This window comes from Triturus cristatus, chromosome 1_2 (assembly GCF_964204655.1).
Source record: "Triturus cristatus chromosome 1_2, aTriCri1.1, whole genome shotgun sequence".
Lineage (NCBI taxonomy): Eukaryota > Metazoa > Chordata > Amphibia > Caudata > Salamandridae > Triturus > Triturus cristatus.
This window is the reverse complement of record NC_140580.1, coordinates 100983295-101011230: the sequence shown is the minus strand read 5'-3', so window position 1 is coordinate 101011230 and position 27936 is coordinate 100983295. Positions and strand designations below refer to the sequence as shown.

At 45.6% G+C, this 27936-nt stretch overlaps 1 protein-coding gene across 1 annotated transcript in view; it reads right to left on the bottom strand.

The window, feature by feature from the left end:
* PRDX3 (peroxiredoxin 3) overlaps window positions 1-5303 on the bottom strand; it is a 61882-nt gene extending 56579 nt beyond the window's left edge. Inside the window, exon 1 of the mRNA XM_085602922.1 lies at window positions 5152-5303. Within this exon, the coding sequence (XP_085459048.1) occupies window positions 5152-5187 (36 nt within the window). The 5' untranslated portion in view covers window positions 5188-5303. The remainder of the gene's footprint in view (window positions 1-5151) is intronic.
* Between the last annotated feature and the right edge of the window lie 22633 nt (window positions 5304-27936).

The following is a 27936-nucleotide window of genomic DNA, read 5'->3' as shown; positions in this document are numbered from 1 at the left end:
TGACTGCGCAAGTCATGCCATCACTGCATCCTACTTCCATGCCCTCAACATACTGAGGAAAATCTTCAAATGGCTCCTAAGCAACAACCTGAAGACCGTCAGACACGCCATAGTCATCAAACTGGACAACAAGAACACCCTCTATGCAGGAATCAGCAAGCAACTCACCGGAGGACTTCAAAATATTCAGAACTGGGCAGCTAGACTTACCCTAAACCTCCCACGCAGTACCCACACCACACTTAATGGAGATACACTGGCTTCCAATACAGAAAGTCCTTGCTCACTATTTAATAGCACTACACAACAACATAGTCCCCACCTACCTAAACAGACTCCTGTCCTTCCACAAACCCTCCAGACACTCCTGCTCAGCTGGACTAACACACACAAACTAACACACACACACACTAACACAGTTCCGGAGGCTGGTCATTCTCCTAGAGCCTGTTCCTTTTCTTGAATTCCTCAAGAAGGTGAAGACCTGGCTCTTCAAAGAGCCCCGTCAGCCCTAGGTGGGGCTAGACTCTTACCCGGTTGATAATGTGCGCTACAAATCCACATAACACAACAAAGGAGAAACAGGGGAACAAAGATTTACGTTGGCCTTTACTACAGCTATACTCCAGTGTTGGGGGGGGGGGGGACTATAGGGTAATGTAATCATTTTATCAATTCTCAAAATTTCTATTTCTGCACAGTCTTCAAGGCAATAAATCAGGGCTAGGGGGACATCTGTTACTTTCCAATCAACTTCTCAGAGTTTGTCAACTACAGACATTTATGGTTTGGTAACTTTTCCTCAGAATCCAGGGTCTCCAGTATTCTGCTGCCAACCTATACTAGTGCATAGCCCAGACATATTGTCAGCACGAGATATGAACTGCAAGACTGCACTTGTGCGCAACTTTCTTCTGAAATGTATTCAGTGGGTGCTGATGGGCACCGTAAAACCAGTGAAAACAATCAATGCCAATTATTGCCATAATTAAGAGGTGTAAGAAAATCAACCACCTCCACTGACTTGTTCTCTTGTGAGAGACCTAGAACATATGCCACCTTTCTCTGAAAATCAACATTTCAGAGTTTGAATATGACAATTACATCAACTGATGCACTGAATTCCCCGTCACACTCTTTGTGAAGTAATGTGTTCACACAAATTGCAATGCAGAGCCTGATTTAATAGAGATCTAGATTAACATAGCTACCTCCATTTTCTGCAACCCCCATGCACATTCACAGTATGGTCCATTCACATCATACATGAAGTAACAGTATGTTCCTCTCCAACACACAATGTTCAATGCAGTAACAGCCAATGTCCTTTCTTCAAACAAATAAACGCAGTGCTCTGTGATGGCGGGCATAAAGCCTAAGTACTCCATCCTAGATAGGTATTGAACCAAAGGATTACAAATCATACAAAATTACCCATTTGTCTATGTCAAGGTGTGTGTAATTTTCTCTAGAACAAGTTTGTGAAACTAGTACATATTTTTCACATATTTGTGTTAAAATAATTTAACCAAAACAAGGATGCATGGGGTTATTTTGTGCTGTAAGGTAAAATCGCAGTAAAGAAGGCGCGTGATCATAAGAAAGTTGTTTCCAGGTGTAAAGCATTTGTAATATGAAATCTGCTCCATCTCTCATGAGTTTTACATTTTAAAAAGAAAAACCTCCATCCACTGGGGTTTGGCATGGCACGTCGAAATGGCATTAATGCTGGACCACCAACTGAAGGCAAAACAAATGGGAAGGGGGTCCAAAAAATAGTGATGTTTCTCATTTAAATTCTTACAGGAAGCGGTTGACTGAGATAAAAATAAAAATAAGACAGCTGAACAGAATTACACAAAACTTGGAATGTTTACTCCGGGAAGTACCTTTGCTTAGTTTGGTGTAAATCTGTCTAGTAGTTTGTGAGAAAATAGAATTGGAGAAGTAGTTTTGTAGACCCCTCATCCTGACTGGTCACATACTACCTTTGGTGTGGGTTTTAACAAAGAACTTGATGCATCTTGCACTCTACATAACAGAGGGTGCGTGTCGTACGGTACCGACTCAAATGAAACTGGGCCTGGCATTGATCTCTCTAGCATCAACCCCTCTGGCCCTGCAGTCACGATCTCTGTTCCAGTCTTTCAAATTTTAGAAAACAAAAAGGTAGTATTGAGAACCTTTATCTGCATTTTTCGAATTTCCTGCTCCTTCGTGACAATATTTTGTAGGATCATGCTGGCCATCTGCGTCACCCCCTCTCTAGTAACGAACTGAGGGAGATTAACCACCTCAGTGTTGTCAGCTGGAATACTTGTATTAGAAGACACAGTTATAGATGATATACTAGTCTTCAAAAGTAGCCAGGAACACCGGGGACAGGTTGCCTTTTTCTCTTCGGGTTGCAATAATGCGCGATTGCGCAGCGCGCCTTCTAGCTTTTAGATTGAGCAGCGTGGTACCTGTAACTCCCCTCAGATGCATCTGCTGCATACTCCTGTTGCAGGCCTATTTTTTTTTATCCACATGCAACTCAAATTATTTCTTCTAGGGCACAGAGCGTAGCGGAGAAAGGAAGGGGTAGGGCCCTAAACAGGGACCCTTGGCTAGAAAGAAGACTCGCCGAGTCAAATCCTCAATACAGAATGTCTCACCTTACCTCAGAGCGGAGCCTGGTGGCTCCCACCCCGCTTTGACCATGCTGCAATTTCCGAAAGCTCAGCTGCTACTGATGACTTCAAGCTGGGCGCTACTAAGCAGTGAAATGGTTGCCGCTTACCACCACATCGGGTCAGTGACTCCTGGGTCCCCGGTAAATAGTTGCTTGCCAAGTGCCACTGCAAAGTTTCTCAGCAGGCTTCCTCCGTACTGCAACAGCATCATCTGAAATTGTTCTACACCGGAAGGTCTGGCATCCGTGCTATCTCGCGAGGGAGTGGAGGATCTTGCGAGGGAGTGGGGGTGTCAGAGCACAAAAGCGATCAATTAAGCAAATCTGTTTCCTCACTGGCCGCCACAGATGTACATGATGTTCAGAGATGCTCTCCTGCCATGTGTTGACGCTAGAGGTGGCCAATAAATTTACAGGAAGAGCAGAACCGAGCAAATGGCCTTGCTCAGATCTTAGAGCCCATGCACGAACCCTAAAAATGGTTGCTATATAAATCACACAAAGTATGACATAAAATATGATAAAGTTGTTTTAAAATAATGTCTTTCTTTAAAGTGTGAAGCTTCGACATTAATAGGTCACATGATCCCACAGCATCGAGAAATACTTGATATGAGGTAAAAAAAGAGCTTTTGTGAAATAAAATATTTGCCTTAGATAACACAATTTAACAGATGAAGCTGCAATTTTTCCAGGTTTTCTGGTGTCACTTTGAAAAAATCTGCCAGGAAATGGATATCTCCTTGTCTTTCCTTGTGTTAAGGCTTTGTTTGACATCTTCATGACCTCTTAATTTTATTTTTCCAGATGCAATAGCGTCTTGGGTCTCACAAGCCTATGTAGGGAAAGCACTATAAAAATGACAATATAACTATCTTGCTCAACTACATTTAAAAATAAAGGTATGCGTGTTATTTCCCCTTTTTGGAAGTTAAGATGTGACAAGTAGCCGCTACATTGTATTTGTCAATGGGGAGAGTAGAGAGATATGCTAATGGGGTCTTTCAACTGTTCCCACCAAGTATTTGAAACCTTGCAAATGGGCTGAAGAGAGAGAGGTCGACCGCAGACAGCAAAAGGATGAAATTATTTTTTTTTTTTAAAGAAAAAAAAGCCTCCTCCACTTTTAAAGGTGTTTGGACTGCCTGCTAAGTACAATAGCCCAGCAAAACCGTCTGCAGAAAGAATCCCGTATCCTGAGGCTGCAGCTGCGAGGGCAATAGAGATAGAGAACGACCGAGGAAGGGGGGTATTAAAGCACTTTATGCCCAGTGGGCGTTGCGCGCCTGTATGCACCCGATAATGCGCTGTCTTGCTCAGTGAAGCGCTATATAAATGCTACAACTCCCTAAAGGACTGCTTTGCATCTCTACTGTACCCTGGCAGCTAGATTCCCCGGCGCCTGCTCTGAAGCTGCCCCCCTCTTTCCTGCGTGTCGTCTCACTAACTCTATACTTAAATGTATCTACAATTAATTGGGCAGCTGACTCCCTTTATCCTTGGGTTATATTTCTTGAAGTTGCTCACTCTCTGGAACCTCTTTGGATTCTATCTTTATCCAAGCCATTCCCTCTTCTCTTCCGCTCAGGCTAACTAACACACTCTCTTCGAAAAGACTTGCAACATATTAACCGATATTGAAAGAGCTTTCTCTCTGCCTCGAACACAACCACGCTATCTGGATGGCTGCTCAAGTGTCCCAAGTTTGTATAACACTTAGTCCCACCCAATCCTGGAGTTTTTGGCCAACAGCACGTGGCGTTCGAGACTTGCAGTTTCTTTTCTTTACAATGCAAGCATGAGCTAAAAAAAACCACAGTATTTGTGGCCAACACTGAGGTGGATGAGATAGTCCCTGGATGAACGACCCGAAAGCTATTTCATCCTCATTTTCGAGTTTCGCCCACGCCGACTAATCCCCCCCCCCCCCCCCCCCCTCCCCCATAGGTGAGGATGTGGTCCTTATTGCTAGGGCGGTCGACCACAAAGCTGCGGAACCGGGTTCGAGTCTCGGCAGGGACGCTCAACACCCTGTGATTCTGGGCAAGTCACTTAATCTCCCCATGCGCAACTAAAATGAATATGTCCGTCTGTTATGCAACTGGTGCTCATGTAAAGCGCTCTACCTTCGGGTCAAGTTCGCTCTATATGAAACTCCGAAAAAAGAAAAAAAAATATCACTTCGACAGCTGCAAGAGGAAAATTAAAGAGTCCCTCTTCAACCACATTCCAGGGCTTGTGTCCCACTATCTCTCCTCCCTCACAAAGGCTGAAGCTTCACCCTCCTAACAGGGTTCCAGACCCAACGTTACCCCCATGCAATGCTCGGGCAGCAGTCTCACGTCTTCTCTGTCCCAGTCTCTATTGTCACCCCTATTCTTGCACTAGTCTCGCTCGCTACCGTCACTCCACAACATCACCAACTCTGCTGCTGTCTCATGCAATATTTCGCTATGGCCCCAAAGTTGCAGTCTCACCCCAGCTCGCAGTAACCTTCCCCAGGAGGCAGCCATGTTGCCAATAGACAGCTTGGATGACCTGAGGAAGGGGCGGGGCTTGACACACAAAACACCGAGTAGCCCCGCCCCCACGGTTGGCGAATAGGAGGAAGGTTCTACGTCTGTCTCTGTCAGATGAACATTAGGAGGAGCTCTGGTTGAAAGTGCGACTTTTGCAGATTTAGCGCTGCCGAGGAGCGTTGTGGCACACGTGTGGCATTTTAAACTAGAGATGGGCGAGCAAGCAGATTAACAGGGAGAGCGGAGCCATGGGTCAAACATTTTGTAAAAATAGAAATAGTATCTTCAAAATTCAAGAAAGTGTCTTCCATTACCACACGGAAGCGTTTCACCATAGTACATTTGATTATATCCCTGTGCGAAGTATTTAATTAAAGCGATAGTTTACTTACTTTAATCCCCATCTTTATATTTTGGCTATCATCAGTTGCGTCATGGCATTACAACCTCATACTTGTGTTTAAAGCGAAATTACCGGTTTCAGAGTCCAATTAAGTGTTAATTACAAAAATCCGAAGCATAGCTGCTTAGTTTCCTTGGTCCAGGCGTGATGTGCTAATGCAGTCCAGGTTTTTTCCTTTGAATTATGGGACTTAGAATCCTGCTTTATAATGGAATAAACAAGACTACAAGTTCCAGAATTCAAAGAAAAAAACTTGGACTTGACAAGCACATTACGCATGGACCTGGGAAACGTGGCAGCTATGCTTCAGGTTGGTGCTGAAGTTAATACACTTGAGATGGGTACATTTGGCAGGCATGTGTGCACAAGTCTCGACCTTTTGAATCTCCAAGAATGATGACATCAAGGACTTTTGTATGGTGATCCCTTTGAAATCAATGGATAACTATTATTAACAGGTGACCCAATTCCAGTCAGTGGGGTGCACTTAATTTATTTTGAGGGTGAAGGTCTTGTAAAAGAGGGTGGCCAACTCCTAAATCATTTGACTTGAGAGGCATGAATAAGAACTGGGTGCAGTGTATTTTACCTGCCAAGTCTGTATTTTTATGTCCATGCCAGTAAAAGAATAAGAACAGAAGTGAAATCCAATATTTTCCCATGTGGAAACAGAAACACAAAACAATAAACTATTAAAATAAATTGAGATAATGTTACAAATTGTTGCGGTGAAACTGTAATAATAAAAAACAGGAATCCTCTTGACAAGGCAACAGCAGGTTTGCTGTCTTGGCAGGGAGAATAGCTATCCCTTCATACGTAAACAGCTGGTCTCAAATGGCTGCTCGCAGGCAGCCTCTTAAATAGTCACACGAACAATGTGATTTCGCAAAAGGTAACGAAAAAGTTACTCAATAATTACATATTTGTTATAAAAATATCAAATCACCTATGTTTTCAAACTCCTGACCTTTTCTCTACACATTCTTTATCGTAATTCTAACAATGGATAACAAACCATTTATTTGCTTCTTTCGTATGCATGTGTGTTTTATTGTTCTGCTCCCAAGACTTCTTATCAGATTCTGTGTACTCTTGGCTAACTCTATCTCCTGTTCATATCCTTCAGTCACGTTTTCAATTTACCAAGAACACAAAATGCGCGCTTGTTGTGCTGTGACCATAAATTCCTTTAGGCTTGCAAACCTGAGTTTTCCTTTAACTAAGACTTTGCTGATCATGCACTCTATTTCCTAGTGAACACTTCACTTTCTTGCATCATTGTGGAACTCAGGCCTGTACTGCTCTTTCACCATGTATAACTCTGTGAAACTCTCTATTGATGTTTGCGGTAGGGCAACTTAGTTACATTTAGTTTCCGCTCTAACTTTCCCCCCTCTTGTTTATATTTAAACTGCTGGCTCTAATCCTGTGTTTGTACTTGGCACTAGATGATATGTATTGCCCTGACAATCTACTACTAGTGTAGGGGCCCTAAATGTAAACATCCCTCCCGCCTTTGGAATGATCCTTCTACAATATGCTATAATTAATTGTATATCACAACATATTAACAACAGTGTAACAAGGGCTGGCAATAAAGCGTTTAATAGTCCCGGAATCCAGGATGGTACTAAAGCAAATTACCCGTTAAGCCAATTATCTGGGGCACCTCCTCCATCTACCATTTTCTTCTGTAGATTATGCAAACTTTGTACAGCCTCTGACAAAGTTTCATTGTCTGCATCATTCTCAAAGCAGTTCGTATCTTGGCACAAATCCCTCCTTCCATGGCCGTCATAAGGTCAAGTACATAACGATGCTGAATAAACATAATTCTCTATGGCATTAAATCCATCTTTCGTGGTATTAATTGTTTTTAGAAGTTCCCATCTAGCTATTTGTAGTCATTGAGCAATTGCCTTTGCCTGAACGAATGGCAGAATGCTTCCAAAGAATAACAGAGCATCATTAAACAACCTGTATGGGTCTGGCGGCATAGTAGACTAATGTGTCCACCGTAGGGACCTGTGTTTGACCTCATGGTCACAGGTTCAAATCCCAGCAGGTCCACTCAGCTTTTCATCCTTCTGAGGTCGATAAAATGAGTACCATTGAGTTGTGTAACAATAAACATTTGTTATTCAACGCCAAGCTGCCCATGGTTGAATGTGCGATTTATAAATACACATGTTATGTTACTTGGGGAACATAATTCCAAGTGGTAGGGCCAAAATATTCTGTCCCTCTTCTTCTTCGGTGATGATGTAACAAAGTAGTTGGACGGCTCATGGGGTGTACATGTAGCTTTGTAATATTGACTCCTGGAATTACCAAGACATGGGTGTGCAAAAACACAAGTGAGCAGAGGCCTCTCCAGTTCGGCAGTAGCTGAGTGTACAATAGTTCTCCACATTGCTAATAATAGTCCATGAGACTGGAGGTTCCCTCCCTGCATATTGGCCTTATCTATTGTGGCACTGCAGTTGATATTCTGTCCAACATTAAGGGTGCCGTTTCCTTTGAAACATAAAGCAACATATGTTAATCTCATGACTGTCTGAGGAGTCACTGTGGCTGAGGACTCACTGTACTATCCATCCAAGTGTATTGCCCAATAATATAATCCTGTTGGACCTGTCAGCCCTAGGGTGGTCTCCCCTTCTATTTTTGTATCGTGCCTCATTTTTTCCACCCTCATTTTTATGTTGGACTAGGTCTCCGGGCGCCTTTTCATTGCCAGGCAGTGTTAAGGTGCAGGTGCTCCCTTCTCCCAAGATGGCTGCCACAGACCCCTGCTACTGCAGGGTGGTCGTTTTTCATAGTAGCACCCTAGCTGCCAGGAGCTGGCTGGGACCCACAACAATGTTGCGATACCAGCCCACCTTTTTGTCCCATAGTTAGAGTGGGGAAGCTCCTGGAAGAAGCTGGAACCTTCTAGAAGGGAGGTGGGGTTTTACTTTTGCCGCCTTGGCTAGAGGTCACCTGACCTAGGGCTACTTAAGAGTGGGAGGGAAGCTTTTGTGGTGAGTTGGCCATTGGGGTGAAGCAGAGCTGGAAGAATCCACCAGGAGTGTAGGCGGTAGGGCCTAGCCAGGGACTTATGCCTCTGAGAGTGACAGGATTTAGGTACTGCCTCTTAAGTGAGTGAGGTGCCCTGTGAATCCCACTGATCTTGCCCAGTAGTAGGAGGACCCAGAGACTCTCTGCCAGCCTGACTAGGAAGGACCTAGTCGCCCTCGCCATCCCTACCCCTGTAACAGAACCCCTTAAGGGCGCCAGATACATCTGCGCCAAAAGACTTCATCTGTCAACTGAGAACTGAAACCTAACTTTAAGAACCAAGACTGCATGACAAGAGCGAGCTGTAAGCCTTGAATGCCAGAGCTGAGACTGCGTGTCCAAGCTACCCTAGTGAACAAAATACTAAGCCGATTGCCAAGCCACCGGGGATCGACCAGGTACTAGCGCTGTGACCCCCGCGCTCCCTGCCCTGGTCTGGGACCCCCGGCAGCGTGCTCCGCTGAGCACCATATCCCCATCCTTAATTTGAGCCCCCCCCCTGCGACGACGAAGCCAGCGCGCTCACCGCCGCGGCCTGGAGGCCTGGGAGAGTGCCCTGCTGTGTCGCGAGGCCCAGGCGAAGTCCGGGGCCCCGTCGCTGCCGTCGCAGCCGTGTGAGGAGAAGCGCAAGGTCGGGGCCGAGTTCCCCCAACGTCGTGAGGACGGACGCCTGCTGACGCCGAGACGGAGGTAAGCCCGGAGGCCGAGATCCCCCCTGGTGCGCCCCCTGCTGGTCTGGAAACCACACCGCACTTGGCCCGGGTTGTCCCCTCCGTGGGAATCCCCTCCCCTGCCTGCGCGACGGAGAGACCCCGCCGAGGGATCCTGTCCGTGTCCCCCCTCCTGTGTTACTGAGCGCGGTGCTCTGTGAACTGCACCGGAGCATAGGGACTCGCTCCTCAAGTCCAGTAATCTTCCCCGCTGGAAGCCGTTCCAAGTACTGACAGACATTACTCTCGTGTGGCGCTTCACGCCACCGACTCTGCTTCCTCAGCCGGAGGGACCGGGACGGCGAGTAACCCCATGTGGTATATGCACTGCTCGAAAGTAACTATATGCCAAGGAATGCGAGTAGCGCATTGTGTTATATGCTCTGCTCGAAAGTAATTACATGCCAAGGAATGCGAGTAGCGCATTGTGTTATATGCTCTGCTCGAAAGTCATTACATGCCAAGGAATGCGAGTAGCGCACTGTGTTACATGTTCTGCTCGAAAGTAATTACATGCCAAGGAATGGGAGTAGCGCATTGTGTTATATGCTCTGCTCGAAAGTAGTTACATGCCCAGGAATGCGAGTAGCGCACTGTGTTATATGCTCTGCTAAAAGGTAATGACATGCGACTGATTACGAGTCACGCGATGTATTAAATGTTCTACGCAAACGTATCCACATGCAACTGATTGCGCGTAGCGCTATGTTTATATGCCTTGCTTCACAGTACTAGGGGCCCTTGATCACGAGGAGCGCTCAGTTCTACAGGCGCCATGTTAGTGAACCCAATGTGTCCCCTTTCAAGTATTACGCTTAGTTAGACGGCCGGTTCAGGGAAAGACTTTACGTAAGCGCGCACGGCGCTAGACCAAGGTTAGGCACTGCATAGATATCACCCAGAGTGTCGAATGTAATGTCACAACGGTATTATGATTCATGTATTACCTTGTTATTTCCTGAACTGCATCTGACCAGCTATACTTGGATAAACTTGAAGTATTTGCATAATTTAAACGGTGTGGCGTCCCTTATTGTGTGTGACTCTAGTCCATGAGAAGCGTGTGGTGTATGGTTGCTTAACACATAGCCCTCTGGTTGCCCGACCGGCTCGCGCCACGCTACCGCCTATAGGGCCTGGTGACCCCAGGTTCCTACAAATCCCATATGCACGCACACTTTTTTTTACAGCATCTTGACTAATATCAGTACCATTCCATAAAGACATGGCCTTACAAGAGAATTCAATATCGGAATGCCATTGATCATGGGCATAAACTGATCCAGTAACTTTAAATCTTGGCCTACGAAAACAATCTGGAGGTAAAGGATTTACTAAGTAACTATTACACTCGGTGGGCAGGCGTGTCACTCCTAAAATCCCTAAACCTAAGACCATTTGTATTCGTTCTGCAGTGTTAGGACGACCTGTTTTCTTCATTCATGGTAGCTCATTCTTAATGTCCTGCCTTTCTGTAAGGATATATAAAACCTCTGCTAAAGAGTCATATTTTGTAGCATTAACTAGATATTGTACTACCCAAATATGTGTTGGCTGCATTCAGGCCTTAATCCTACTCATGTAGAGATGCAAAAGACATAAAGCTGTGCTTCGGGTCACTTCTTTAGTTGAGTGTAACCTATCGGATCCTGTGGCATGAGGATTTAATTAGCACACAAAATACCATTCATTGGCACTTTCTAATCCTATGTCTGACATGTTGAAACCACATGTTATCCAACAGCCTAGTATGAATACTATGAGATACATTGGTATGAGTAGACAGCTCTCTTCACAGGTGTGTGATATTAAAACTAAAATATGCATTACTATAAGGAAGCAATAGTAGAAACAATAGTGTCTAAAGACAAAAAGGGAAAAAGCAAACAAAAATACATAACTTTAATTTTGCTGATTCAAAAAATTGTCCAAATGCAGAGTTGGAGGGGGGCTATTTTTGTTCCATTTACATCGCTGGCCATATTTGACATTATGCAGGATTCATCCAAACATCCAAATGGCTTTCTGCCATCTACCTTGACGGCAGTGGGGGTGGCCATCCTCACGGTAAAAGAACCGTCGAATTTTGGGTCCTTCCTTTTTCAGACAAAGTTCCTCACATACACCCCGTCGCCCATGTGCACAATTGGGAGGTTGACATCAGCGGTGGCGCGCTTTTCCTTTCCTTTGGTTACCTGTTTAGAAATTAACTTTGCAGCTTTTGTTAGCTCAGAGAGACAGACATGCATTTCATAATTCAAAACTTGAGCTGTACTTCCTCCCTGTACCTTACTTCTAGTAGCAGGTACTTGCGCATTCACAAGTCTCTCTGTCACTTTCTGATGGGGTGACGTCCAGAACTAGGTGTGTTCCTAAGGGATAGTTGTGCTAATGGTTTTATGCAACGTGGCACATAGCTTGCTGATCTTATTCTTCAGTAAGTCGTTTAGGCGCTTGTGAGGGAGATGAGCCCAACCCCCTTTTCTTACCTGAGGTTATCGAGGGCGAGTCTGCTTTCCGGTGACCAGAACCCGGATTCCATCTGTGGAAAAAACAGAGAAAGGACACTCACTACCGCTCCGACCGTAACCTCAGCATATCACCTGTTACAGCAGGAGGGTGGAGACCCGTGCGACAGAAACCAATCACGGAGAACCCAGAAAGAGGAGACAAGCAGGAACTAAAAGGACAGGGAAAGAGAGAGAGAGAGAGAGAGAGAGGAAGGACGAGAACGAAAGAAAGAAGAAACTCACCACCCACTTGGAGCAACAGGAGGATGCTTCCGAAATCCCACAAGTCGGTCAGACCGATCGGGAGAAGGCACGGGAGACAGAGGAAGCCCCAGAGAGTTAGAGCGAGGAATGGTGGAGCACACCAGAGGACGCTTAAGTGCGCCCCCCAACTCTGCAGAGTTGTGGCAGAGCAGGTAAGTCAGTACGGGACAGGCAGGCAGCCTATAGGGGTGGAGGGAGGTAGGGCACGGTGGTGGACGGGACCACCTATCAATTTTAAAAGGGAACCCCCCCCCCCTTTATTGTTCTAAAGGCGCATTAACCCATTGTGGTACTACTATAGAGAAAGAGGAAAGAACCGGTGTGTGAAAACACTGAAGTAAGATTTCCTGTAAGGAAATGGCTGGATCTCCTTTAGGTGAAGAGAACCTAAGAATCACTCGAATTGGAAATTTGTAAACCCTAACCGTATATTGATTGGGATTTTCTTCTGGGCTTGTTTATTTTAAAAAGAAGGAAGACCCGAATATTATTATCCTTTCTGGGTCTTACCCTGCTTGTTTAATTTCTTTTATTTGTTTATGTACCCTCCAAGGCCATACTACAGCTCCTTTATCTTTCCTTCTCCGAGCCTCCAGGAGGTACCATTCGAGAGAGGACGATCCTAGAAGAGGAAGAAGAAAGAGAAAAAGGGACATTAACATCCTGACTTTGCATTTCTGTTTACCAAAATTCCATTAAACCATCATCATTAAGAAGTATATTCAGCTTCTGCGTCTGTTTATCCGCCCAGCCCTCCCACAGTGCTCAACATTGCCATTTCTCTGGGGATTATAAACAGAAAATAGTTTATGCTTTATCCCTAACACTGTTGTGAGATGTGTGAAAACTGCATTGACAAAGTGCGTGCAGTTATCAGATCTTATCCCTTCTGGAATTTCCCACTGGGGAATCACCTCACGGAGCAGAAACATAGCAGCTGACTTAGCATCACAGTGGACTCATGGGCCTGCTTCAACCCATTGAGAACAAGCATTTGCAATGCAATAGGTCTCGCATTTGTTGCAGTTGGAGCTACTGGCATTGTAAATGGCAGTGTTTTTTATCAATGTTTTTGTTTGCAGTGGAGTGATTATTTAAAAATTACACACTATACCATATTATAAGCTATTCTAGCAACTGTACAGTAAAGCTATGGCTATTTTAATGTAAAGGAGTGTTGAATGGATTAATAAAAATACAAAAAACAGGATCTAAAAATTTACGATGGAATGTATAGCAGGGGACAGGGACTACCGATCACAACAAATGTACTTGAAGTGATTGGGTCATCATATGCAATAAAAAAATCGGTAGTACGGGGTGTCAGCGACGCTTCTGCAAATGTTGTTCAGCTGGTGAAGTGGTCAGCTCTGTTTGCAGATGCAAAGTGGTGAAAGGTGAAGTATTCAGCTCTGTTTGCAGGAACAAAGGGATGAATGGTGAAGTGGTCACTCTCTTCAGCGGTGAACATGCTCTTTACTGTTGCTCATGGCCATCAAGAGACTCTGCCAGGTCTAAGGCATTCCAGAGACCTTATATGATGGCTGGGGTTTGTAAATGAACCTACATTAAACACCACTAAGAGATGAAGCGATTTCTGCAACATCACATGATTTTTCTCCAAAATGTGTTTTTTCAGTTTTACTTTGTGGATTCCTGGGATGGTCTGGCATAAGATTCCCGGTTCCACCATGATTCATTTGGTACAGTAAATAAACACAATAACCAAAAATACTCTCAAACTGCAGTTTAACGGAAACGTGGTTTTCTGTGTAACAGACAAACGCCTGACCATGTTACCAGCAGGGGCACGTGCCACCTAATCTAGAGACAATCCTCTCACAGGAGTTGTGCCAACTCACCTGCAGCCAAAGCTATGGGTCACGGGAAAATGGGATGGAGAGTAAGGGGGGTACAGGGAGAGAGAGAAAGGGGGCACAGGGAGAGAGAAATGGGGGCATGGAGAGAAATGGCGGACCGAGAGAGATCGGGGGAAGAGAGGCTGGAAGGGTGAAAACTAAAGGGAGAGAGGGCACTAGTGAGAGGGGTACCGGAAGGGGAAGGAGGTGGACAGGTGATATACATTTTAAAAAGCAGGTCTTTGGCAGTAGGTGATGACTGCTGGCACGGACCAACACCCGGAAAGGAGGTTTGACATCCGAGCCCCCACTATTATAATGTGAAACTATCATGCAACTACAATATCACAAAAAGGTGCTAGTTATCCAAAGACACATGACCCGCCTGATGTACACACTACAAGTTTCTTATAAGTCCCAAGAACATAAAGACAAATTCATCTGGCACATTGGAAAAAAATTATACTTTTCAAATAGCCCTCCGTATTAAATTTGCTCCATTTCTACGCTCGGTTAACAGATATAACTTCTACCCAATCAATGGTATTCAATTGATCCACTTCGGAAGAATGAAGGCTGAGGCAGACTTGCCGGGAGTGTAACCTCTGCCCCTTACAAGTGTACGTCTCACTGAGCCCTTCTGCCTATTGTGTTGGACAGCTGGTTACAATTCGATCAGTTGAGCCCCTTATGTGTAGCCTTTAAACAGAAACACAGCAAAGCCCGCTTTTGTATTCGCCAGATAACTAGGAAAACCAGCTATACACGAGGCGCGAGCAGCAACCGGAGTCACAGAGGTAGAGAGACCAGCCTTGGCTCCTCCGGTTATGAATAACTTAATATCCACGTACCTACCAAACATGAATGTGTCCTTCTATAATGGATGTGGTATACATGTAAAGTGCTCCAATGCCTACGGATTGAGTTTGCGCTAAATAAAAAAAACTAAAAAATAAATACAAACACCTAACAGATCTGTTCCAGGTGAGGCAGCGGAGTCATAGTTCGCCCCAACCCTTGTGAAGACAGAGCAGCCGTCCCTAAAAATCAGCAGGGCAAGGGCGAGGATGTGGTCCGTCGGCTAAACTGCAGACTTTGGTGCTGGAAACCAGAGTTTGAGCCCCGAGGTCGCATCAACATCCTGTGATTCTGGGCAAATCACTTAATCGCCCTGTGCCTGAATGTGTAATGTAAATACGGTGCTCGTGTAAAGCGCTCTAATAAACTTCGGGTCGAGTTCGTGCTATATATATATATATATATGCAAAAAAAAACAAGTGCAAAGGCAAGTAACAGTACAAGGACATGTCGCCAGCTAGTCACATGCACTCATAACCACACCTACAGGCGACGCAACAGCACAGTGAACCCATCCGCCCAACACCGGACATTTTGCAGCTTGCTTTTATATGGTGTACGCATAATTATACATTTGCCACACTTGCCTCATACCATCATCTCCTGCATATTTTTCCTTTTCTCGCATAATTTAGCCAACCCTGCCAGTTATACTATAATAAAGTAAACAAACTAAACAGTTCACAGAACTTACCCCAGTAAAACAAGCGTCTTCAAATAGGTCGTGTCTCCAATGAATGTCGCTGATTCGCCTTCTTTGAAAATGTTCAGTGCTGCCCGTTTAAATAGAGCATTGGATGCACGAAAGATATCACTAATAGCACTAAGTAAACAAAGTAATTGCTAAAAATGTCCTAAAACATGCCGCCCTAATTATCGCTTGCCATGCAGCTTTTATGACTCCCGATCACACCACAGAAAGTGAGAATTATCACAGCATGAGACCCCACAGTAATCATTAGCACAGCATGTCGACAGGCGCCCCAGGGTGCTGGAGCACTCAACTATAATTAATGCGCAGTACGTCTTCAGGAGACGAGCACTCAACTGGAATTAACGCGCACAAGCTGTGCCACTGTGAAGCGCGTTCACAGACCAGAATCGGCTCGTGCCCAGACCAGAATCGGCGCAGCACGTCTTCCGGAGACGAGCACTCAACTGGAATTAACGCGCACAAGCTGTTCCACTGTGAAGCGCGTTCACAGACCAGCATCGGCTCGTGCCCAGACCAGAATCGGCTCGTGCCCAGGTCTGTCTCCTTTGGGAGTAAACACGGAAACAATAGTCTTGTTGGCGGCAGTGCTTCACGCTGCAATGCCAGCGAGACCTAAAAAGGACAAACCACAACTATGAGATACTGATAGTTGCTGCCCCTGTCTATCATATCCACAAAGTCACGATGGAGAGATTTAAAAGGACCCTGTGGTCGTGGTCATGGTATGGTAGAATTTATCACCTTCAGAGTGGGATTTGGAGAGAATCATTGACAAACAGTACAAATATGAAGGTATATGGTAAACATATTATGCAAATTGAGAACACACCAATCTTGTGTTTGCATAGACAAATGATCTCTTGAGATATGTGCTAGTAAATACAGTTGATCAAGAAGTATCGTAAATAAAGAATGAGGTATCACAGGTTTACCTGTAGATACTTGTCTATAGATTAAATCGTCCCCTGACTAGGAGTACCTTTTAGTCGCCCATAACTGTTTCTCATGCAATGGAGAAGCTTCTTGTAATTCTTGAAGATGTAAACGAGCTGTCTGAGCATAATGTGGTGTTACATTATCTGTTGTAGCATTTGAATCAGAGTCAGATGGTGAGGCAGTCTGGGCCACTAAAACAGGGACATGTTGTGAACTTGATGGCACAGAGCTGTGTCTTTGACTGCCCAATCTGCTAATGCATTAGCACATGACACAAAATTCTGTCCATTTGTATGTGCTGCACATTTCACAACTGCCACTGCCATGGGAAAGGAAGTGCCTCCATTAAAGCCGCTCACAGATTCCTATAAAGAACAGGACTCCTGTCTGACTTAAGCAAGCCTCTCCTGCTCCATCCTATAATGCTAGAATTTACAGTGGTAGTTACATAAGCCGAATCTGAATAGATTGTGATTATTTTTCCTATTGCTTGCTTAAGAGCTGCTATCAACGCTATACATTTTGCGGCTTGTGCAGAATAATGTGTTGGTAGTGTTAACTGCTCTACCATGTGGAGTGTGTCTAAAGAATCATGCTGTTGTGCTCTGACTAGTGGAGGACCGTTGTTTCTTACTCCTGTGTCCTGGTCAACAGTAGAAGAACCAGCAATAAAAGAGACAATGCGACCGGGAATAGGATCCTCTGTTGCTTGATCAGATTTACTAGGAGTATACGTTGAACAAACATGCGCATCATCTTCAGATTCTAATAAAGGGTGACAAAAAATGTCACAGGATTCACCACATGACACTTTACTTCCATCAAAGATGGTTGTGACAGTATTACTTCATAACCTGATACTCTCTCAGTGTTGTGAAAGTAATCTAAGCCTTCTGAATAATTGCAAACACTGCATGTTCTGCATAGAATGGAAAAGGTGCCCCCATTACAATGGGGGTGCTCTTCCATCCTACAAAATCTGCAGTGATGAGAGGATAACATCTTCTCATCATTGAATCCATCTGTCCACTAAAACATGCAATGCGTTTATGTCCTAGGGGATATTTTTGTGTAAGGACAGCTGCCATAACTTGACCGTTGCAATGACAGAAGAGCAAAACTCCTTAGTGTAGTCAGGAGTCCCCAAAACTGTGGCATTCATTATCTCAGTTTTTAATTTTTATTTTTTTTCCCCTCATTTCTGGTGTCCACATTATCTTGTTGTCTCAGTCTTTTGCCTGTTTAATAGAAGCCAGCGAAAGCGCTATCAAAGTGCTGTAATCAAAGACCCATTGTCTCGCATTGTTACAGAGGCCAAGAAGCTTCTGCATTCCCTCAACAGTTTCTGGCTAAGTCATTTGACTTATAAATGCTGCTCTTTCAGGGGTTGCTTGTCAATTAGAAGCTGATAGCAACTGTCCTAGGTGATGGACCTCCTCCTGACAATACTGAACTTTTCTTTCTCTACCTTGTATCCTTTCTGTGTGAGAGTAACCAAAAGATATATATCATCTGTCCTACACTGTTGTTCTGTAGGACTGCAAATTAATATGCCACAACATACTGCAACAACGTACTGTCACACTGAAAGTTTGACATGTCATTTTTCACCACTCGCAAGGGGACTCACAATACCCTTGAGGCAAGCCTGGATACAAATACTGAGCCCTGCGATAGGAGAACGCTGTAAAACAATGACTGGGTGGAGAGAAATGCTAAAGAAAGTATTCTTGAGATCTATGATAGATACAAATTTAGCATCCTGACAAATGTTTGTCAAAATAATGGAAGAGTTTGGAACAATTGGGAATTCTGGTACCACTACATCGTTCAGGGTGCGCTGGTCTTGATCCATACACCAAGTATTACCCATGGATTTCTTAACCAGGTAAATAGGGATATTACAAGGAGACACTCTAGGGTAAATTACTTCTTGCTCTAGCAACACATGTATAGTAGGGGCAATACCCTCATCTGCTTCTTTGGAAAGAAGATACTGTCACCCTAGGTAGGATAGCACCTTCCTTCAATGTAAATCTGAATGGGGTAGCAGTATGAATAAGGCCTACATCATGCGCATCCTTAGTCCACATGATGTCTGGTCCTTGGCAAAGATCTGCATCCCTAACAGGATCAAAGCCTCTACCTGGTGTAGGCGTCCTTACTTCTCATACTGTTCTCAATGGTATGTCATCCTGAAAGACTATCACTGTTTTCTTAGGATCATCATCAAAAAGTTGGTCTTCGAGTATTTCCATGACCATTTTATCTGGCACAATGAATATAGCACATGCCCATAAGACATGGTTGTGATCACCGGCTATCAGAGCACCATAGATCAGAGTTATCTCTAAGGCCTCTATTTGTAGTATCAACTCATTGTCAGGTATCCAAGAATCTTGCCCTTGTCGTTGGAAAAGGAACTTTTGAGTAACTGGACATCCCTTCCCAATAACTCTGGCATTTCTGCCCTTTGTTCTGTATACCCCTGTGGTTAATGCTTCTTTATCAATCGGTCGAGCTCTGATTTGACCTCCAGTAGAAGCATCTACTGTTACAGCCAAGATCCTGGAAGGTGGAACTCCAGGGGTAGAACAAACCATAATACCGTCAAGCTCAAAATGAATAGGGTAAACATTCTTTACAATGACTGCGTTACAACGCAGCCCATTACCCCGTGAAATCTTTTACAACGTAGGGCTTTATACCGCAAACCATACAAGGCATTCTTCATTACAACGCCCCGTTGGAGTTAGAATAGTAAATTGCGTTGTAATGGAAAATGCATTGTAATAGATTGCGTTGTAAAGCCCTGCACTGTAAAAGATTTTGCGGAGTAAAAAATGCGGGGTAATGGCATGGAGTAAAGTGTCATATTCAATGAATAGTCATGTTTAACTTAGCCATAAGATCTCTCCCCAATGGATTAGCTGGGGCAGCCAGTGAGAATAGTATACCTCCATCAATGTACTTCACTCCAATTTCCATCTCCACTTGTTTAGTAAACAGAACCCTCATCACCATACAAGAGAATCCTTGTGTCTCCTTTGGTCTATTCAAAATTGGAAGGTTTCCCTCTCTAATACAAGATTGGGTTGCTCCCGTGTATATGAGAAATGCATACCTCTAGATATTGATAGCTACTGTCACAGTGGGTTCCTCATCTGGCCAGCGTGTAACTGACAATACTGGACACATGGAACTACTCTGTGGGCACCTTCATTGTGTGTATCCTCCCACATAATTTGTTTGGAAGGGATTTTCTCCTCTCACAATCACATCTCCATGTCCATTTTAAGGTGAAGTTGCCATTGGCGGTGCTTGGTAACTTTGCTGTTGGTGGTGGCATTTGTTGCACTTGAAGCATTACTGGTTGCTGCACATTTTTTTTTTTAAACACATTTTATTTGTCAAGTTGCACAGATATTGCAGGGCTCTGTACTCCAGAGACAACTGCACAATCAAACCGTATACGAATAATGACTTGGACATTTTTCAGATAAATAGGAAAAAAAAAACCATAAAGAACAATATAAAGATTGCCCCATCACCCTACCACCCCAACCCTCCCCCCCGGATCGCACTAAGTCCTCACAATCCTGACCAAAGCTTGTGAATAAAGCAGGGGGTCCACCCCTATGGGCACCCCACAACACCGCACCTCCACTCTCCGAATCTGGAAAAATGAATTATCCCAGAGGGTGGGCCTCTGTTGCTGATACCGGTTCCAACAGCAGGCCCGATAATCCGTCTGTCATTTCCAAATCTTGTAGTGTTTGTGCGGGCACCCCCTAGCAGCAAAGAAGGGTTGCTCCAGCCCCATGCAGAAGTCCAGGCCCTTCTTCTTTGCAGCCACCAAGGGGGCCCTCGGCGCCTTCCATACCTTGGCTATGTCCCTTTTCGCTAGAGTAAAGCCCAATTGCATTAGGTGCCGCTTGTAAATATTGCCGCCTATCCCCTCCATAACATGGAGCAGAGCCAGTCGCGGTGTGCGGGGGAGCTCCCACCCCAGGACTTCCGAGAGACAGGTAAATACCCCCCTCCAGAAACTATCTAAGGAAAGACAATGCCATACTGTATGAATAAATGTACCCTCCTCCCGGCAGCATCGAAGACACATGGGAGAGGCTATCAGCCCTGCCTTCCACAGGCGCACTCGTGTAAAATAAACCCTGTGTAGATACTTGAACTGGATAAGGCAAAGTCGTACTGCTGTGGCCGCTCCCCGCGGAGCAGCTAGGGCCTCGGTCCAGTCCTCCTCCTCTAGCGGACCCACCTCGCCCTCCCAGTCTCCCCGGAGTTTCTTGGTTGCTGCACATTTTGTGGTGATGTCTGAGGTACATATGTTATTTGCGGGTTTGGCTGTGGCTGCACTATTGTATTCCCTGACCTATTCTACCCCTTTCTCTTCCTCTTGTCCTCTTCTGCTGCTTCCTTGTGCCCTTTCATTATCCTGCTGTGGTGGGTACTGTTGTTGGGCAGTCCCTGGGACTGATCCCACAGACATTGTAGTCATCTGAGTGGTAACTGCAACCACAGCTCTTTCCTTTTCTCCCTTCTTTGCCAATGTTTGCTGCACCAACTTGACTGCTGCTTTCTCTGTTATTTCCTACTTATTACTCTCTTTCTCATGTTTCTTTAAAACAAATGTATTATATGTGCCTGTATCTCTGTCCAAGGTTTGGCTTCCAATGCCACTATATTATCAAGATTATTCTGCACAACATAGGGTAAACCGTTCTTCACTACATTATAAAAGAACACAGCCTTTCCCCCTGTTACTTCCTGTTAGAAATGTTTTATTCTGGTTTGCTAGGGTACACACCGAAGCCAAGTAGAATCCATCAATCTAGTCAGGATAAGGGGATTACATGTCTAAAATAACCCCTGCTCACCCTCTTGGTAGCTTGGCACTAGCAGTGAGGCTTATCTCAGAGGCAATGTGTAAAGCTTTGTACATAACAAAACAGTAATACAGTGAAAACATTACAACACCAGTTTTAGAAAAATCTACTATATTTATCTGTGTAAAACAAGACCAAAACTGTAAAAATCCCACATACAGTTATACGAATAATGCAACATTAGGCTTTATATACAGTTCCTTGAAGTTGATAGCTCCATCCGGAGCTATCACGGAATCGTGACCTAACAAATCCAACAGTTCCGTCCGGATGTGGTGTTGCGGGCAACCTACGGTGTCGGGTAGACCCGTAAAACAGTACCTTTGGAGATGACGGGTGTCGGACCTTGCAGCGAGCTCTGGAGGAATGGCGTTGGCAGGCGCCGGTTCTGAAAGTTGGTGCATGAGTTGTTAGGCCCTTGAAGTCACATGCGTTGCAGGTCGAACTCCCTGAGTTTGATGTCAGGAGAGCTGACGTCGGCAGGCGTCGAGACTGCGGGATGAAGCAGAGTGGTGTGACGTGCGGTGCCCTCAGGTCATGGTGCAGGCAGCGGCTTGGTGACAGTCGTCCAGCGGCATCAGTGAGACCAGGGCTGCGGCCAAAGTGGGGCAGTGCTCGTTGCATTGCTGACAGGTCACGGTGCAGGCAGCGGTGTTGTCGTTGCTGAAGTGCTGTCGTCGATAGACCCAAGGCTGTGGTGTGAGCTAGGTCAATGTGGGGCCCCCAGGTCATGGTGCAGGCAGCAGCGTCGGTTGACGAACTGGAGTAGATGGTGCTGGGGCAGTGCATCGTGTAACTTATGAGCGGTGCCTCCAAACCATGGTGCAAGTAGCGATGTTGATATCAGCTTGGGCATTGTCGTCGGTGAGACTAGGGGTGCTGTGCGAAGCAGGATGGTGCTCCGTGTTCCTCCAAGAGCGGTGTCCTCAAGTCACGGTGCATGCAGCAGCATCAGTGATGGCGTTGCATCATCATCGAGGATACCAGGGCGGCGGTATAAAGCTAGGCGGTGCAGAGTGCGGTGCCCACAGGTCATGGTGCAAGCAGAGGCTTGGTGGCAGCATCAGACAGCGTCGTCGGTGATACTAGGGTTGCAGTGCGAAGTGCAGTGATGCCTTTCTCCTCTGTGGCAGCTGAAACATCCAGTTCCAGAAGCTGGTACCCAGCTGTTGAAGTCCTTGATATCACACTAGAAAGTCTTTGATATCCCTGAGACTTCCAACAGGAAGCCATCTCTACATCAAGCCCTTGAGCCCTGGGGATACTTAGTATGCAGAAAGAACAGTCCAGTCGTTTCCAGTGGCGGCTGGTGACATTTGAAAGTGGTAGGGTGTAAAATTTACAAAACAGATACTAAGTTAACAACATGATGTCATGGTCCAAGACAGCAGCAGACACCGGAGTTCTCGCCCACATGGTGTTTGTCCCACACTGAAAAACAGGATTCCTCTTTTGTTGCTCCAAGAGTCCATAGACTTTGAGATTTCACCAGCTTGAAATGCATCTCTCTGCTTCCACTGTAGTATTTTGTGAAATCTTCAAATATCCCACCTCATAGGACTCATTGATAACATTGGCTCGTGCACTTCTGCTTCTATTTCGGTTTTTGTGGGGGGGGACTATTTTCTATGACGAGCCTCTCCGAAATGGAACTGCACGGTTATGCGCCTATGAAATATTTAGCTTGTAAAATTTCAATGTGCACGGTGTGCTGTTGAATTTGTCAGATATATGAATACCTAAACAAAGGGAATGTTTTATGAAATGTGGACTTGAATATCCACGTTTGCGATCACAGCAATGATGCGCCGGCACGCATCACCTGCCGTTTCTTATAGTGGTATGCGATGTGAGGGAGCTTTTACAAGTCGGCATAATTGTTGTCAATTATCATCCCAAAAACATAACACACAAGGTTCAGCTATATGCCATTTTACAGACAACAAGTAACCACACCACAGCCTTCTGCTCTGAAACACAGCGAGGAGCAGGAGCTGTGATCGATTCTGTTTGTGCCATGGGTTGAATGTGTGTGTGTTAGTATTCTCCTGCGCTCCTCTCTGTTGTTGACATATTTCCACTTGCAAGGCGGACAAAGGGTCTGAGATTGACAGCAGGTGATTGGCGGTTTTCGGTATTGCTGCACTTGCAAAGGCTGCTGCAGTTAGCATTTTTGGATGCAATTACAGGAGCTCCATTCTGGGATGCTCAGGTGCTGTCAGTAATTGTATTTATATTTGTGCCTTGTAAATGAGATGCAGGCAGCCTCTGAGGCTTGTTTCTAGCACACGTACGAGCAGGCACCCACACTTTCACACAATTGGGTGGCATGGCAGGCATTCGATCAGCGAGGCCCAGGACAGTGAAAAACTGAGAATAAGGCACACTTCTATCAATCGCGGGCCGCGGCCGGCATGACGGGCGGGTGGGGGTGTGTGGAAATGGGGTCATCGCGGGTGGTGTGGGGGGGAGGCGGGAGGGGTTAAATTAAAAAAATATATAAAATAAAACTTACCGTCAGCCACCTCAGCTTCTGGATGGATCCCGACTCCCGCTCCTGCCGTCCTGCGTTATTCCTGCAGCTCTCGTCATTAAGGAAAGGCAGTCTCCCTCCCTCCCCGACCCCTCCGCCAATCACAGTGCTGCAATGGCAGCATTGTGATTGGTGAGGCGCAGGAGAGAGCGCCCCAGCTGGGCAATTTTCTCTATGTAGGCTGCTGCATGCGGCAGCCTACATAGAGAATAAGCATTTGCAATGCAATAGGTCTCGCATTCACACAAGTTTGAGCTATTGCCATTGTAAATGACAGTGCCTTTTATTTATGTTTTGGGTTTTAAAACATAAATAAAATGCATTGTCATTTACTATACTAATAGCTTAAACTCTCACAAAGTCGAGGCCATTTGCATTGCAATAAAGGGCGTTCTCGAACGCTTGTTAGATTGTAAATATCAGAAGAAGAGACCAGCCTGCGAAGTCTTCAAAGTAGTGATACATAGTGCAGTGAAGAAGAGGTGTAGGTGTTGTAAATTGCACAGACACAAAGTGTGAAGTGAGAGTTACACATGATCCGAGCTATAAACACTGACAAAGTGCTCCAACACCTTTCGCTCTGTATTTACACTGTCGCGGCTCAGGAGGAAGAGTGGGAGGGGGGTGGGCTATTTCCTGCCCTCTACGTGATTTGAGTGTGCAGTGTGGCATTGCGTAATGTCATTGATATCTTTGACCTAATAAAAAACACTCCAACTGTAGTATGGCACTGGCTTCACCTCCTGGTGCAGGGCAGGCTGTGCTATATGGCCGGCATGGATGGAGGGATAGTCTCGGCTGTAGCTCTGGCCTCGTACAGTACCTCTGCTAGTATTACAGAGCGAAAGGCGCTGAGGTGGTGGTATTGGTGGTGGTTGTGCCTTGCATATTCTGATGGGCCATCACCAGGCTGATGGTCCTTCCGGAGCTAGAGTAGTGGGAGGAGTTGTCAATGACACCTGAATAGGGCTCTGCCTGTCCTCACACAAAGTTGTCTCCACCCCTCTGTAGTGTGTCTGGAGCCAGGTCAGGGAAAGGCAAGGTCTTGTCCATTACAAAACCTTTCCTTTGAAGTTTGCCTACTTCAAAGGCAGAACCTGGAATAAGTACTGGAGCTGTGACACCATAACTTCAGAACACTTCTAGACTAATGGACATTCAGCAAGTAGGAAGAGCTGGATGCTGTAGGAGGGACTGCCACTCCCACTCCTGCCAAGCCACAGCAAAAGCTCTACTTGAAAATGCTCTCACGTGCTGGAAGCGGAGCAGAATTGCTTTCAGATACAGAGAGCTGCTTTTCCAGCTGGAGGCAGGGAGCCTGCAGGGTATGTGGGGGCCTTCAGGCTCCCCCCGCAGTCCCAGTGGAGAGTGGGTGCCCTGAGGGCACCCAGAACAAATGCAGAGGTCCTGGGGCATGGGGTCCCTGGGATAAATTCAGACTGGGGAGGGGGGCTGTGCAGTCCCCCTTCCCCATCTCTAAATGGCCCGTCCCCAGGGGATGGGGTCCCTGGCCCAAATTCGACCAAGGTAGGGGAGCTATGTGGCCCCCCTCACCTATTACAAGTAGGCCGGGCCCCGAGGGATTAAGTCTCACGGGCTGAAATTGGCCCAGGGAAGGAGGGCCATATGGCCCCTCCCATAATAAAATATATATATTTTAAGTCCGGCTTTTATAAGTCGGCAGAGGCCCTACCCCCTTTCTCAACCACTCTGGAAAGAGGCCTCTTGGCGCACATCTCTTTGGTGGCTGAAGTCCCCTTGGCTGGTGAGGGTTCTTGGGGGCCATCAATGCTTCCTATTACCTCCAGTAAGTCCCACACAACAGGATTGTTGAGCGGTCATCAGAGAACCCACCCCATTTCACCACCACTCTCCAAACATGCCTCCTGTTTCACAATTAGTTGGGGGATGAAGTCCCTTTGGCTCCTGAGGGTCCTTGGGGGCCAGGAACCCCGCCTGTTACCTCCATTAAGCCCCACACAGCAGGACTGCTGAGAGGTCATCAGAATATCCGCCCCTTTACTCTATCACTCTGTAAACACGCCTTCTGGTGCACTACTGGTTGGGGGATGAAGTTCCCTTGGATGCTGAGGATCCTAAGGGACCAAGAACCCCTCCAGTTACCTCCAGTAAGTCCCACAGAGTGGATTGTTGAGAGCTGGTCAGAGGCCACGGCCCCTTTCTCTAGCAAACGTGCCTCCTGGAGTGCTTCTGGTTGAGGAATAAATTCCACTTTACTCCTGAGAACCTCAGGACTAAAGAGGACTACTTTCCCCAACTAATAGTGCACCAGGAGGCACGTTTGCAGAGTGGAGGAGAAAGGGGGTGTGTCCTCCAAAACCTCTCAGCAGTCCTGCTGTGTGGGACCTATTGGAGGTAACAAGAGGGGTAGTTGGCTCCCAAGGACTTCCTTGGCTCCCACACAGCAGGATTGCTAAGAGGTCTTCAGAGCCCCTGCCCCCTTTCTCCACCACTCTGTAAAAGTGGCTCGTGGTGCACTACTGATAGGACATCCATATACACACTCACACATTCCTCAACTCACCCATACAGCCATTCAGATAGACACTCACTGTCCAATACAGTCACTCACACATGAAGTCACACCGACTTAAACAGCCACTCACTCACCCAAACAGCCCCTTACACACCCAGTCACTTACTCATACAGCCTATAAACACCCACTCACACATATAGACACTACACACCCACTTACCCACTGATAGAGTCACTTACATCGTCACTCACCCACCAATACATCCACTCACACAGCATCTCACTCACCCACACAGCTCCTTACACAACCACTTCTATACCCATACAGCCACTCACCCACCCATTTGCACAAGGATACAGAGTCACACAGCCACTCACATGATATATATTAAAAGTAGTATCACTCGTTAGTATTACACCTAGTATACTACTTTAAGTTTTGTAGTTAATTAGTATATAGGTTTAACAATCATAAACTCTTACAAATTACTAACACTCACTGGATTGTGTCATCAGTGATGTCATCAGTGATGGCATTTGAGATGTCATCAGTGATATCATCAGTGATGTCACTGACCATGTCATGAGTGATGTAATATGTGAAGTCATAAGCAGTGCATTGCAGGGGTGTAAGTTATAGTTAGCTCAGGTAACTATAACTGCTGAATTTCACTGGTTTTGTACGAGTGAAATCTAACCCTAACTATAACGTCCCTGTAACCTTTGTTTTTTTCTGTGAGAAAAAAAAAAAATATATATATATCTATATATACATATATATATATATACACACACACACAAACATTTACACTTACCCTAAATAGACTTACTGTGTGTGGTCAAGGCATATGCGTGATAAACATTTGCATGGTAAAAGTTGTGTGGTAAAGGCATTGCGTGCTAAGTCCCACATTGTAAAGGATGTTTCCCCCTTCATGGCTGCATGCCATCTGCTACTGTTTTGGGTGGGGCTGTGCACGGAGATTGGCCATCAACTTGGAAAAACATTGCAGGGCCTGACAAATTGCCAGGGCCCTACGCCAAACCCCAACTGCACAGAGTCAAATGTAATGGGCACTGGCACAGAGCCAGACAAAAAGACACGTCCTATACCCAACTCTTGCTACGCCTAACCCAATGGCAATGAAGGCCTTGTGCAGAGGATTAAGTCAGCATTTGGCTGCATCCTGCTCCCTACTCTCATAGCCTTCCGTGCACAACTGAAGGCTATGTGATACTGGCTTGGGTGAGAAGGGGCTGGTTTCTGAAACCATGTGTGAGGTCATGAGCAGTACATTAAGGGTGAATAATACTTGCACTGATATCCATAATAGATCATTATTAGGGGGCTCATTTACAAGTCTCTTGCCCTGCCGGCACGTCACTTTTTCCCATATTAAAAGTGACACACCAGCGGCACAAGGGGCTTGTAAATAAGCCCCTATATGCTTAGATTGTAAATGTTACCCATAATATCTCTTCAACTGGCAG